Consider the following 14,556-nt stretch of genomic DNA (forward strand, 5'->3'; position numbering starts at 1 on the left):
AAAACAGATGGACAACTGTCTGATGGAGACAATTCACACAAACTATTGTCAACTCTATTTTGTCACTTCCTTTTTATATACTGTAAATTCATATGTTTGCTTTATCGTTTTGTTGCCGGTAGAATTTGCCAGCCTTGATCCCTATAAAAGCCAATTACGTCCGAGTTGCACAGACAACGCTATATATGATCCTCAAAGCAGTGAGGCATCTCTTTGATGTTGCATGTGACACATATGGCATTATGCTAGTTGATTGAAGCATAGGCACACATGACTGTTGTATGATAAATATGTGCGGTAGTGGGTGGTGTAGTTTATCGCACCCACTTACTGGCAGAGCTGTGTATTGAACCACAATGCTTTAGTACAGACCGATATGTGTCAGATATCAAAAGTTGTCATCAAATGTCAAATGCTACGCTTCCACGACGACGCTGTCGGTCAGGACGGCGTTATCAGCTGTAATCGCAGTCTGAGAACAGTGCACAGTGTCGGCCGTGAGCTAGCCAATGGGGCACGCTCACATGCACTAAAAGCACACGTGGCCGTGTGTCAACAAAGCATGGAGAAAGCACGGAGAATCTTGGATTACAACACACACAGAGGGAGAGTGACTTCATTCTCCGCTCAGGTAGCCATTACTCCACTATATTTTTACATAGCAAATAGTTGTTGCTATGATATGATATGTATCACACACACACGACTATGAAATGATATGATAATGTGATATTGGATCGGTGCATAGACTCGCGTACTCGCCAATACCTGATTCGGCATTTTAGGCCGTATCGGAGGCATTTCTGATACCTTCTGATTCTCCATCCATTCTGTGACACATGTGGTGTATCGCAATCACCGTATGATACAATACCAGCGGCAGCACATTTTCCAGTGAGGGTCTGTTTAAATGAGAGAGAAGCCTGCAGACACCAGCAGCCCTGCCAGCCCGCTTTTGAATGTAGGTCAACACTAAACGTTTGGGAACCTCATCAGTATGTTCCTATCACACCATATCAAACTGTAGACATAGCATTATGCAAAATCATACCATACTGAATCAACACGGTCGTAAGTATGACGCTAACAGTTGAAGGAAACATAATTGCACATTATATGCACATAATACATGCTGGTGAATGGTGCGTACGTCCTCAAGTATTCGTGGAATCAGAGAAAAGTACTTTAATGTGATCGTTCGGTCTAGTTGTTAATGTAATTAGATGTCCATGTGTTTATACAGAAATGTTTCATCACGCTGGCAGTGGATCATAAATTAGAAAAAGCAGCCATACCTGCCAACAGTGCAATGACACTGAAACTCATTAAGACAGAAACACAGTAAACGTGCATAATAAGACGAATGCTGTCTGTTTTTTTTTCTCTCTCTCTCGCTCTCACACTTTCAGACTCACTCACTCCACTTTGCCACAGAAAACAAGGAGTGAGCGAGTGCAAGGAGGTAGAGAGAAAGGTAAAAAAAAAAAAAATCTATTGTATCTGGGAGCTGTAGAGGAGAATGCCGGGGAGACAGAAAATGGATGTTTTTAGTTACAGAGGGGAATCCATTAAGGTCATCCAAAGAGAGATGCTGCCTGGCTGGCTCTGTCCGAGCCCTGCCAGTCACTGACATGATGGGATTCAAGTACAGGCCCAAGTTTCCTGCCTGTAATTGGATGTTAGTGCTCCTCTTTTCTCCTTAGCAAGAATATCACCGATCTCATCAGAACTAACATGGAGACAAAAAGAACAAGGATAATACTAGGGCTGTCCTGAATACCATTTTTTTTGGGCTCCGGGGCTTCGGTTGTAATCAACAGCGAATATTTGAAGGGGTCGCGGGGGCCGCCGTGACCGGAGGAATGCTATAACTTCTCGGTTAGTAGGCAGCACAGACTCCTCATTAAAGCAGCACAATTTCTCTGTCACACAATCAGAGGTTTCCCCCGAGTGCTGTTTTTACGCCTTGTGTGGACGGCGCACACTCCTTCTCTCCGCAATGAGCATCTCGCGGGCCCTTGCAGTATCGGACAATATCGTGTACCGATCCGATACCAGCATGATAAAAAAATATATAGTTATCATTACTATTTAACAGCTGTTTACTACTGACCATGTACGGATGTGATATCATGACTATCTTTCCATATTCCAGTGTGAAATACTGCCAAATGGCTGACATTTTCCTCGCTCTGACTCTCACTGTTGTTGTTTGCTATCGTCGCATGACAAACTACTACTACTACCTACAACTCAGTGAAGTACTGTTTTGGCGCGGCGAAAAATAATTGATTTCCAGTTAAACAAGTTGATTTTTTTCTGGGTTAATAAATAATGCTATTGGATCGGTGCATAGACTGGTGAACTCAGCGATATCCGATCCCGAATTTTGGGTAGTATTGGATGCATTTCCGATACTGGTATCGGTATCGGAACAACTCTAGTATTGGAGGCTGCTGTGTCCGTGCTTAGCGTCTCCTCTCCTGATCCCTCTGAGTGTGCGACTGTAGACGTACCTCAAAGTATAACTGTAGACGTACTTTTGCGGGTCTTCTCCCCCTAAACAGCGGCGTTTTGAGGCTGCTGTTGCCGCGTATTACGCACCGCCAATCCCGGGCAGTAAACCCATGCGCCATGCAGCCCGCGGAGGCTTCCTCTTGGCCCATTCGACCCGAGCCTCGCATGTGTTTTGCTCCGACATAAGCAATGGCAACGAGGGCTCTTGGCTCCTCTCTATGACATGACTCAGCCAGACATTTCTCCGTACTTGGCTGAAATAGCGCTGCAACAAGTGTCTTTTGGTTTAATTAAAGGCATTCATTTTAAGGATTCTGTTAATCTACAGTATTGTTGTTTTATATTGTTATTTGATATTGAAGAAAAAGCATTTTCCAAAAGGTTTGGTGTGTTTTATGCGTGGTTGGAAACCCCGAGGGGTTTAAAAAACAACAACAACGAATATCCGAATACCAAATTTGAAAATTGATGACCTAACCTACGAACAATTAACCGAATAGTCTAATATTTGAGTCCAACCAATCTTTTGAACTACTTAGTTCAACAAGATGTGTTATCTTATTTTCTTATGTATTGGAAAGTCTGTTATCTCACATTCTGCTAAAGTCTACTTTTTGCCTGGAAAATGATGATACACGACTCTATATCAGCAGGTAGTTTTTTCAAGGATACTTTCATTTCATCCAGTGAAGTGGCTCTACTTGTGTTATTATTTATGTTATTTATTTTCATTCATTGCCTTTATTCACAATGTAAGGGCTCTTCAAAGCTTCATAGCGGGGCATTGAAGAGCGGAAATTCGAGCAGATGGGGAGGAAATTTGTAAATATTAGGTAGAAAAAGATTGTCACAATCCAACAAAAATAATGTGTGAGAGTGTTGAGGTGAGCAATAGCACCAGCAGCAGTAAGAGCAATGCATTGATTTGTGAGACGTGCTGAATGGTGCCAAAACCAAGAAAACAACATCCAGGGAGGATGCGAGATGGAAAGTGAAAGGGTGAATTTGATTCTCAAGGTCTTATTTGATGCTCTGTTTGTTCCTCATCCCATTTCATTTTTCCACACATGCACCTTAACCCTCCTCCTGAAGTCAACACAGACACAGGGGACATCCAACTGGTTGCAACTTGCTAACGAGCAAACTGTTTTGGCTGTGTGTTTAAGTTATTTATGGAGAAAGCAAAAAGAAAAATATGAAAGGAAGACGTTTAAACAGTCTCCAGCTGTTTGGTTTATGACAAATTGCTGTTTAAGGCAGCCAAAATCATCTGAAAATAAAGGTGGTTTTACTTCTCTGTAATGTAATGTTATTGACATTATTTAAAAAGAAAACATTTGGAGCGACGATTTTTAGGTTCGAGCTCAAAGCTGGAGTGAAAATCCTAGTATCATATTAAACTAGAAAACAATGAATCCATCGGTATTTTGGCAAGGAAAAACTGGCCATTTTCAAAGGGGTCCCTTGACCTCTGACCTCAAGATATGTGAATGTAAATGGGTTCTATGGGTACCCACGAGTCTCCCCTTTACAGACATGCCCACTTTATGATAATCACTTGCAGTTTTGGGCAAGTCATAGTCAAGTCAGCACACTGACACACTGACAGCTGTTGTTGCCTGTTTGCCATGTTATGATGTGAGTATATTTTTATGCTAAATGCAGTACCTTTACGGGTTTCTGGACAATATTTCTCGTTGTTTTGTGTTGTTAATTGATTTACAATAATAAATATATACATACATTTGCATGAAGCAGCATATTTGTCCACTCCCATGTTGATAAGAGTATTAAATACCTGACAAATCTCCCTTTAAGGTACATTTTTAACAGATAAAAACTGCAATTAATTTGCACTTAATCATATACAGTATATGTACTGTTACTGAGATTATAAAAAAAAAAGTTCACATGCCATGTTTTTTGCGCCCTCAAATCCATCGTTGTTAACGTAGACACACAGAAGGCACGCTCCAAAGCGAGAGCGACGACATTGCGGTGCGCAAATGTTCCCAGGTGCCTAATTTTCAGGGCGCAACGGCTGTGCGTTCAACTTTTGGAATGCAGCAACGCGCACCGCATGTCATGTTATGAGGAACAACCAATCATAGCCGTTAGATATCTTCTGTGTATATCAGATATTAGTCTATGGTTAATATATGGAGGAGAAGTGAATTGTTTTAGTGCAGGGCTACTATTTCACTTGCTTCACCCTTTCCGTCCAAGAACGTCACAACATCCGGTTGAAAGGTCAGCCACACTGACACACACAAATCGAGCAGTAAAGCTACTGTGAGGGATTTACGGTGCTGGAAATCCATTTATCTTTGTTTCGTTTAGTCAGTGAGTCTTACAGCTACTATACCGCAACTGCATCATCATCATCATCGCAGCGTGCAGGTTTTGGTTGCTTAGTAACGGCAGGTGCGACAGGAGCGCAACCTCCCAAGCACCTTGGGCAAAAGGACGAAATCGACACGGCTGGAGTTTTCCATGTGAACGGCCCCTATAAGAGCTGAAACCAGCAAACATTCAGAAATAGAATCAGAACAATAAAACCAATCCTGCTAGGAACATTTATTCATTAAATTAAATGCTTTGAAACTCAATCATGTGTATCATCACATCAGTCCAAAGGCAGATATCATTTCGCACACACACACATTAAACATGTTGTCATCTACAGCTACTTTGCACCCCTGCTTTTCCTTCATCTCCATCTAGTTAGCAAGCTGAGCTCGTCATCTCTTTCCCCAGACATGGAATTATATTGTATTGAACTTGTGTTAATTTGTTCAGAGCCACCATGAAATTATATCTGTTAAAAAAAAAAAAAGCAAAGATGCTCAGCGGTAGTTCACGTATGAGTGGAACGAACTGAGGCAGACGGGATGAACAAAGAGGAAGGATGAAAGAGAGATCGAGGCTGTGAAGAGACACGGGAAGATGGAGTGGGGAGTTTCAGGAAATACACAAGTGCAACTTAATCCACGAATATATCTATCCGTAGTACCTGTCGTATCGCTTAAAAACATGTTTTTATACACAAACATAAACCGGTACTACTGCCTATTTCTGAACGCATTGTCACATTTTGCAGTCAAAACTGTAGCGATCGAAGTGACACTCTATTACGCTAGCTGTCAAAATGTTAATCTCATTTTCTATGTTTCTTTTTCTGTCTTGATTGTGAGAAGCACCAAGAACGCAACTCTTTAAGTCGAGATGTATCGTAGGGAAAACTAATTTTCACTCCTCGAAAGTAGAAAGAGATGTCAATCAGCATGAACTTGTGTTGCTGGAACTGACACGTCTTCTCCTACCATGCTATCCTTTAACTGCTGTGAGTGACTGTTGATTAGATTGTTGTTTTTTCTTCTCAGTCCGTCCGTCTCATTACAGCATGAAAATTGGAGAAAGGCTTACTATTCCCAACAGGAAACAGAGGCCACACTCCACCAACCCAGCCGAGAACCAATTGACAAACAAAAATGACTCTTGAGGTTTGATTAATAATTAACTCTCTTAATTAAGTTTCAAGGTTAATTGGCGGCATAAAGACTGGTGGCATGCCAGGTAAACGCCCCTGAGGTTTTGGTCACGTGATAGGAAGTTGTGGTGCTATGCTGTGTATTTATAGACTAATTGAGCTACTAAAGCATTGTGTGCGGGATAATTCACCGGCTGATGGGTTCAAAATCCTTAATTGTGTTGGATATAATCTTAATTAAGTTGCATTTTAATGTGGAGATAAATCTTTTAAATGATTATTTGGGAACAGAGGGAGCAGGGTGCCGGCCAGGTGCTTTAAATTGGCACTCGGGTGTACAGTAGGTGATGTTGCTGCTATGTGACAGCAGTCAATGCTGAGCCTGTGGCACTCCCCACAGCAGATCACTAAAACAGTGCCACTCTCTTACCGCTTCCAGTACTCACACACACACACTCCCACCTAGATGTTGAATAGTAATGCTCTCACACACACACACACACACACACACACACACCTTGCAGTATTGATCGGTTGCCAGAGGACACAAGGTCAAGTCGCACGGTGTCAATATTTAAACCAGCACTCAGCACTGGGGACCTCTACCATCACCTCATTAATATGGGGGTCTACTCTGCTCAAATACTCTCCTGGCACAGAGAAAGGTCGACTTGAGGAATGAGGAGGACTGCATACCCACACGCAAACAACACACATGCACACGCGCACGCACACACACTACTCTTTCACATGCAGAAAGCTGTCAAAATACGGAAATTAATGGCTATGCAAATCACACAAACGTACGTGGTATCTCTACTTCCTTTATGTATTTCCTATTGTTGCCGAGGTATATAACACAGTGACAAACCCTTTTAGAATGTAAACCAAAGTTTAGCACAGAATTTTTTTTTGATTCAATTTAAGGGATTTGAGGGAAATTTTGACATTCTTATATGTTAGTGTTTAAGTGCAACAACTGTTTTCGAGAGAATGACACATTTTTTGCTAACCTGAAGTGTCTATTTGCAAAGTATCCTCATAAAACAGTTTGTACGATATCTTACGAATTGTTATTCCTCATTTTTTGTGTGTTTTCCTATGAATGTCCAGCAACGTCTGTCAATTTCCGCTTGTTACATGCATACAGTTTTTTCAAAATACACTTCCGTCTTCACAGGAAACAACTTAGGTTAGGTTTAAGCAACATAACTACTTGGTTAGGTTTAGGAAAAGATTGTGGTTTGGGTTAAAATACGGAAGTTATGTGACAAATAAGTCTACGTTTGGGTTAAAATAACTTCGGAATTGTTGTTAATTAAGTACGGAAGTTACGTGAAAAATAAGTCACGTTTAGGTTGAAATAACTACAGAAGTAGGGTTACTTAAGTACGGAAGTTACGTGACAAATGAATCAACTTTTGGGTTAAAAAAGCTACGAATTGGTGTTACTTAAGTACAACAGTTACGTGACAAATAATTCAATGTTTGGGTAAAAATAACTACGGAAGTGGCGTTACTTAAGTACGGAAGTTACGTGACAAATAAGTCAACGTTGACACGAACAGCGATCTCCTGGTCGAAAGTCCGGTGTTTTTGGAACCACCCATCCACCTCGACCTCCTCCCTTCGCGGCGTTTGTCGCTCTTTATACTTCCTGGTTCACTATTGCACAGATTAAATACAAAATGATTTTGTGGGATATATACGAATTACAGTGCATTACTTTTCGTAGGTATAGCTACGAACAATGTATGAGAACAGCCTGCCATTTCACCTGGTCTTAAATCATGCTTTCATACAGTATAGACACACTCACTCACACATGCAGAATCCTGCACAGCTTTGTGCTTCACTGTTTGTTTAATCACCCATTCTACCACTCGATCAATCACTTATCCAATAACACAGTCAAGGGGGCCTTGAAGCTCCAACAGACAGTGTAATTCTAAAGTACAGTCCATTCTGATCAATTGCTGGAGCATCTGTGTGTCTCTCCTGCCCTTCCTACCCCGCTGTTCCCACTCTGGTCTTATCTGTCTCCAGAGATTGTCAGGAGAAAGGCCTAGCTCCATCAGGCCTAGCTGATGTTGCTCGTACTGTACGTTCACCCACTGTTGTTTTCACATACACACTCACATGTGAACTCCGCAGTTCAGCCAAGATCAGCAAAGTGTGTGTCAACGAGCTTTCTTTCAATCCTCTAGTGCTTCCTTTACACTGCCGTCTGCACACAGGCGTACGCACACAGACACACTGCTCTCTGAGATAAGAGCAATGTTTGCCACATTCCAGATCTTAAAGTTACCATTAAAGGCGGTTTATCTCCTGCCCTAACTCTCATTCACGCCTTTCGCTTGTACGCTGCCTCTCTAGAGAGAGTGATGGAGGTCAGGGAGCCACGAGGGGAAAGGAGAGAGGCAGAAGCAAAAAAAAAAAGAGAAAGAGTGAAAAAGCAAAACAGCAAAGGCAAGGCTATTCTGTGATGAAACTTTAACTGGCTCTAGGAAAAAATCATTGTCACGTAAGACCTAAAAAAATGCAGGTATTCTGCCTTTGGACCACACAACTACAAACAAAATGTGTTCTTTCATCTTTCTCGTCCATTTGAACTAATAAATAAGTGTAATAAATTATACTTAGATGTGTTTAAATGTATGATTTCAAGGTAGCTTAGTGACACTAAATCACCTCGTCTAATGTTTTAGGAAGACTAATTTAGATTCCTTTCTTTTCTTCATCATAATTTGATTTAGCTACCACCTCATTTCTGTGGTACTGAATTAATATTATGAGCTTATTTAAAAAATTGATCTAAGCATGGGAAATAGCTACTGTAGGGGGACATTTTTGCGTATTCGGATATTAGCTTAACCTCAGGGGGTATGTCTAAAGTCAAGTTCAAATCTACAACATGCCACATGTACGTTACAGTCTTATTAGTGGCTGTAATCATTGTCTCTGTACATTCTAGGGATGCTAACAATTAACCGTCAACCCACAATACGAATTTTGACCAATTAATGGCTTGGGTCTTGAGGAGTTATATCATTTATTCACCAACAAACAGCCTAAACTGCACACACACTGCGCTGCTACGTTCACAGTTATAATGTTACTGCTAACTTCATACTCATCGTCACACACGCTCTCTCGACCGGACACTCGCTAACGTTACGCAGGGCTTGTAATACACTGGCGGAAACCCATATGCCAGGCAGACACACACAACTGACAACCTCACGGCTAAACTGGGAGACTTACTGGAAAAGTGGCTGCATGTGTCCACGATAATGCACACAACATCGTGGCTGCTAACTCTCCCAGACGGATAAACTGGGGACTTTTGCGCATACACTGCAGCTGGTGTTAAATGAAGGATTTAACCTGTTTGTGCATCAATTTATCGTTGCAAGCTAGGCGGCTTGTTAGGCACTTCAACCATAACACCGCTGCATTTAAGGCACTCATCTTGTCGCTATACTGGCTTTGGATTTTAGCAAGTTCAGTCTAAAATGTTTTGGCTTCGTATGACTGGTACAAATAAGGCAGCTTTCCAACCAAATTCAATCAATCAGTCAGTATTACACACATCTGTTTTCTCTCTTAATCACAGTTATTGAGTTTGTCCTCACCTGTACTCCAGTGAGAAGCGGGTCAGCTCTGTGCTGTTGTGGATCCATTTGAACTCCAGCGGCCAGCTTCCCTCAGCCATACAGGTGAGCACCAGCCTGTTGCGTTCCAGATGGAGCTGGCTACGCACCGGCTCCGTCTTGAAGTAGGGAGGCACGTCATCTGTGAAGAATAAAAGAACAGAGTTTGGAATTAAAGTTTTGTTTTTTTACACGAGACATCTTGCGAACGGAAAATACCTCAAAAGCTTCTGAATAAAGAACACCCGCTCTTAAATCCATGAACCCGGAGGCACATATGTGCGCATCAAAACACAGACTAAAGAAAAAAAAAGTGTGAGCTTTAGGGATAAGAGAGATAGAGAGAGAAGCAAATTTATTTTCTTGTGAACTTATCTTTCATCTTAATAAGGAAGGCGTAGATGAGGAGCAAACATGGAGTTATAAAACTACCGAGAAACATTTGAATGGGAAGACTTGAACAAAGAAGCAACCGCAGTTGATGCTTACATCTATCTGACTGTAACAGATTGTAGATGGTCAGATGCTCGGATATCACCTAAGACAAAGCAAACTCTGCAGTATTTGATTATCACTGGCATCTAAACACCAAGCTGCCGCGCTCCAGATGGAAAACCCTCTCTGAACGTGTCCCATTTGGAGCTTCCTAATCTCGTGTGACGCACTGTTGCTTGCGTTGGGTGATCTTGAGTTTCTCCGGGACTGTCGGAGTTGTCTGGCTAACTGGAAAGTGGAAGCAGAGGCATCAAGTCAAGAAGGATTGCTCCTGCATCTCCTGCTGTGTGTTTGTGTCAGTAACTCATTGGCACGGGGCACCACTTTCCCTCCAAGCTAGACGGAGCAGACAGGAGCGGAGTGAAGCCGAGGATGAGGCATGAAATCCTTCCATCATTCGTTCGCCTCCACTCCGTTTCGCTCTGTCTTTCGCTCCTTCTGTGTTTCCCGAACACGCTCTGTTGAAGTGTGAAGGAATGGATCGAGGAACACCAGCGAGAACCTCTCCACGGGGTGATGCACATACTGAACGTGGCAACACACACGCACACTGATTTTTATATCTCAATCAAGAAAGCCTCGCACAGAAAAAGCGTCAAGGTCCCTCGTGGTTCTAATATCTCACCCCGTGATAAATTATGGAAAAATGGAGAGCTTACTTGATGATCATTGTAAATATAGAACACATTAATTGGATGGTTGGATAATATAATTATCAAATTGACTGATAATCAGGCATTGAAATTAAACTGTCAAAATGATCTATAGTGCTGATATTTTGTTCTTCAATTTCGGCTCGACAAATCCACCGGAGGTAGACTGATAAGAGGAAGAACGGGGAGGAAAATATAGAATGAAAGTAAAATAGGGTGAGAGAGCAAAGATGATTTACAAGCTTTTCACTTTCATTCTACTGAGCCTTCTAGATTGATATGCTTAATGTGATGTCAAGATTTCTCCGTAGGTAGTGGTAAAACTACTGTATAGCGTGAGGTATAATATCTTATCATGGAGGTGCACAACATGGTAAAACATCCTTAGTATCCTAAATGCTCTCATTTGACAATATTTGTAATCATCTATGAAATTATTGTTTATGCTAATATTAAGTCTGTCCTCTAGAGTTGGGTCGATTTCCAGTTTTGCCACTGGTTTGATTTTACTCCAACCGGCTAAACCGGCATTTGTTATTATGACAAGTTATGGCAAATTAAAAAGTAGCCGATATTGGCAACAGGTGCCGACGGCGTCACGGTGCTAAATCCAGCTTGTATTGCATTAGTAGGCCTAATAAGTAATACAACAACGTGATTAACATTATATAATGTTTGTTTATGAACTCACTAACGGAGCCACTAGTGTCTGAGAGGCCGTGCACATCTGCCGAGCCGAGGCCGGTGACTTCGACATAACACCGGCAACATGAAGGAGATCAAATTTCAGTAGAGGTTGGAGGGGGTAAGGGGCACACGCCACACGTTGTATTTGTTTACTAGAAAGTTTAAGTGTTGGTGTTGGTGTGTGGTTGACGAGAAAAGACGGGCTTTCGTCAGCTAGTATATCGCAAGCCCAGCGGACCCTATTGGGCCCGTAACGTTATCGAGTGTGCGGGAGAGTGAGGGAGCGAGCGTGTGACGGTGTGTATGAAGTTAGCAGTAACGTTATAGCTGTGAACGTAGCAGTGCAGTGTGTGTACAGTTTAGGCTGTCGGTGAATAAAGGCTACAACTCCTCAAGACACAAGCCAAGTTCCTGTGTCTTGCTTGTCACCTGCTGATTAAAATGAAGGGGGGTTAGCCCCGAAGTTAGCAACACCGTCAGCCCAGGCTCACTTAAGATGGACCAGCTATTTTTCATTTTACTGACAAGCCGCTTGTCCAAGTTTGGGTGGAGCAGCTGCTGAGTCAAGTGCATCACCTAGTGGTAAAATTCTGTATACCGGTCCGGTCCAGTGTTGTGGCTTAATATCGAACCGGTTTGAACATTTTTACACTCATTTTTACCAACTCTACTGTCCTCACTGATATAAATGGGGTGGACAAAATATCAAAAACACCTCTCAGTATTATACGATACAGTTCAACAGCCCCACAAACTACAGCCTCCAATACACATTTTTGAACTTTTAAACGTTATAACCTTAATGGAGGAAGGCTTTTCTTACAGGACTGTATACTTCAGAGAAGTCATGAAAGATACAGATGACTAAGCATCTTATTCTAAAATAGTGCATTGATTGAAATGCTTTAAGACGTTTTGAGGAACATAAAAAAAAATCCAAGGCTATAAAACAGTGTGCACACAGAGGTACATAATGAGGAACATCAAGAGAAATTATAAGCATAAGAACAGAAGTTCTTTGCAGCTCAAAGGTGCATGACATATCTGAATAAGTCAATAATGAATATTCATACATTCCAGTCCCTTCTTGATGCATATTTATTAACAGCCCTTTCTGACTTCTGAGCGGAGTGCTAACCCGCAGGCTGGCCGTTATGAATAAATATTTATAACAAACAGAAGAAGACAGACGAGACTCAATAAAGCGCCACATTGTATTGACCTGTCTGATTCAACCCACATCACTACCTTGGATTTTTCAAGTTCGAAACTGTGCCCCTTGCCATCCTGACGGCGCTGTGTTCTGTTAAAGTCTGATCCCTTTAGTCAAACATGAAGAAAGCCTCCGCACAGCAGAGGCATAAAAAGCGAATCCAAAACAGACACGGCTAATCAGAAAGTCACACGGTGAAGGGAAGTCAGCGCAAAGAAAGAATATGCAATGAACCAGAAGTAAAAAGGAAAACTTAGGTTAAGTGATACAAGAAAAAAAAATGTGTGAAAATGATGTATGAGAGAGCAGCATGGCAGACAGAGGGCTTAACAGATGCAAAATGGAGATGAAATGTAAAACAGACTCCGAGGTACCTTTAGAGTTGGAGTGCCTGGGCATCTCCCAAAGCCCAAAGCAGTGTGAGTTAATATTATGCCTGGCACAGAGGAAGATAGGCTGCAAAAACGAGGGAGATTGAGATGTGCAATAGTGATTTGAGACTAATTATTCCCTGGCGACGTGCGCTTTGCTTTTATCTGAGATGGGGAGATAAAAGAGGATTGGGGGGAGGCGAAAGAAGGAGAAGAGGCAGGAGAAGAGAGGAACAGACAGCACTGCAGTGAGAGGGAGAGAGGGGCATGCAAACAAAACGCAAGCATGTATCAGCCATTCACAGATAATCAGTCATCCACAGGAAGGTGTGAGGCCAAAGCAAACATTGATCACTGATGAGTATCTCCACTAGTCCCTCTCATTAGGAAGTCCATGAGAGCTCATCAGTGATATCTAACTGTGGAATCAGCACACGCAGAAGGAGAAAAACACTCTGGGGACATGAGCTGACAGAATAGTTTAGGGATGCACCTAATGATTATTTTCATTAATGATTAATATGTCTGTGTTTTCCATGAATCAATTAATTGTTATGTAAGTCCAAAAATAGCAAAAAAATTGCTTTAAAAAATACTTCTACTTCCGACAACATGGCACAGGTTATATATACAAAGTAAAAACAAAGTTAGCTGCCAAAACCTGCGACAAAATGGACAAATGTAATTGAGCAGTGCCCATCTCAAGTAAACACCTGCTAAACGACATGCATCCACAATGTTGCCGAGAATATGACAGAAAGCAGGAGCGCAGCAGAAATACACTAACCACTGCCTTCGCAGCACCACGATTCAGAAACTATCTGATGGTCTTGACAAAAGAGATTATTGCCGAAAGTGTATTGGCAAATGAAACTCGGGGACCGGAGAAAGTGGAGCAACATCCTTGCCACGCCAAGCAACATACCTCCACCTACCCAAAAAAAAAAGTCAAGCCTAGTACAAGCAGTTATCAAAGTCATCCTACTGACGCTGGACAGTTTATGTAATGTAAATAAATATATAGCTAAATATTTAAATCAATGTTCCATAGCAACCAACGTTCTAGCAACTGTCTCGGTATTTGCATCCGTTCTGGACTATTATAGAAACAATTTAAGCTGCACTAGTCAATATCTTTTCTATAAAACAATAGTTCAAATGACTAATAAACTCATAGTGATGAACCCAAACAGAACTTATAATCAAACTCTGCAGTGTCCCTCAGTTCTACGGAGCGTTTTAGTGGCTTTCAACTTATTGTTTTGGTTTTATGTCCCACAACTTTACTGTTTGGTTCGCCTTCGTTGCTCTCAACCTCATTCGCAGCAGGCAGCCTTTTTTCAGCAAAAAAAAAGCTCTGTAAAGGCAAAGTTAGTGACTATCTGGTAAACAAAGTGGAACATTATTTAGCTGCATTTAGCTGCTTAACATCCACATATTTCCCTCAGGGTTGTAGGAACCAAAGCAGAGCTAGAAT

At 41.7% G+C, this 14,556-nt stretch overlaps 1 protein-coding gene across 7 annotated transcripts in view; it reads right to left on the reverse strand.

Annotated features, from left to right (window-relative positions):
• sdk2b (sidekick cell adhesion molecule 2b) overlaps nt 1-14,556 on the reverse strand; it is a 334,097-nt gene that overhangs the window by 95,961 nt on the left and 223,580 nt on the right. For all 7 annotated transcript variants that reach the window (XM_074619353.1, XM_074619350.1, XM_074619349.1 and 4 more), the window contains exon 2: nt 9,643-9,802. In XM_074619353.1, coding sequence (XP_074475454.1) covers nt 9,643-9,802 — 160 coding nt within the window. The remainder of the gene's footprint in view (nt 1-9,642; nt 9,803-14,556) is intronic.

This window comes from Sebastes fasciatus, chromosome 20, assembly GCF_043250625.1.
Source record: "Sebastes fasciatus isolate fSebFas1 chromosome 20, fSebFas1.pri, whole genome shotgun sequence".
Taxonomy (NCBI): domain Eukaryota; kingdom Metazoa; phylum Chordata; class Actinopteri; order Perciformes; family Sebastidae; genus Sebastes; species Sebastes fasciatus.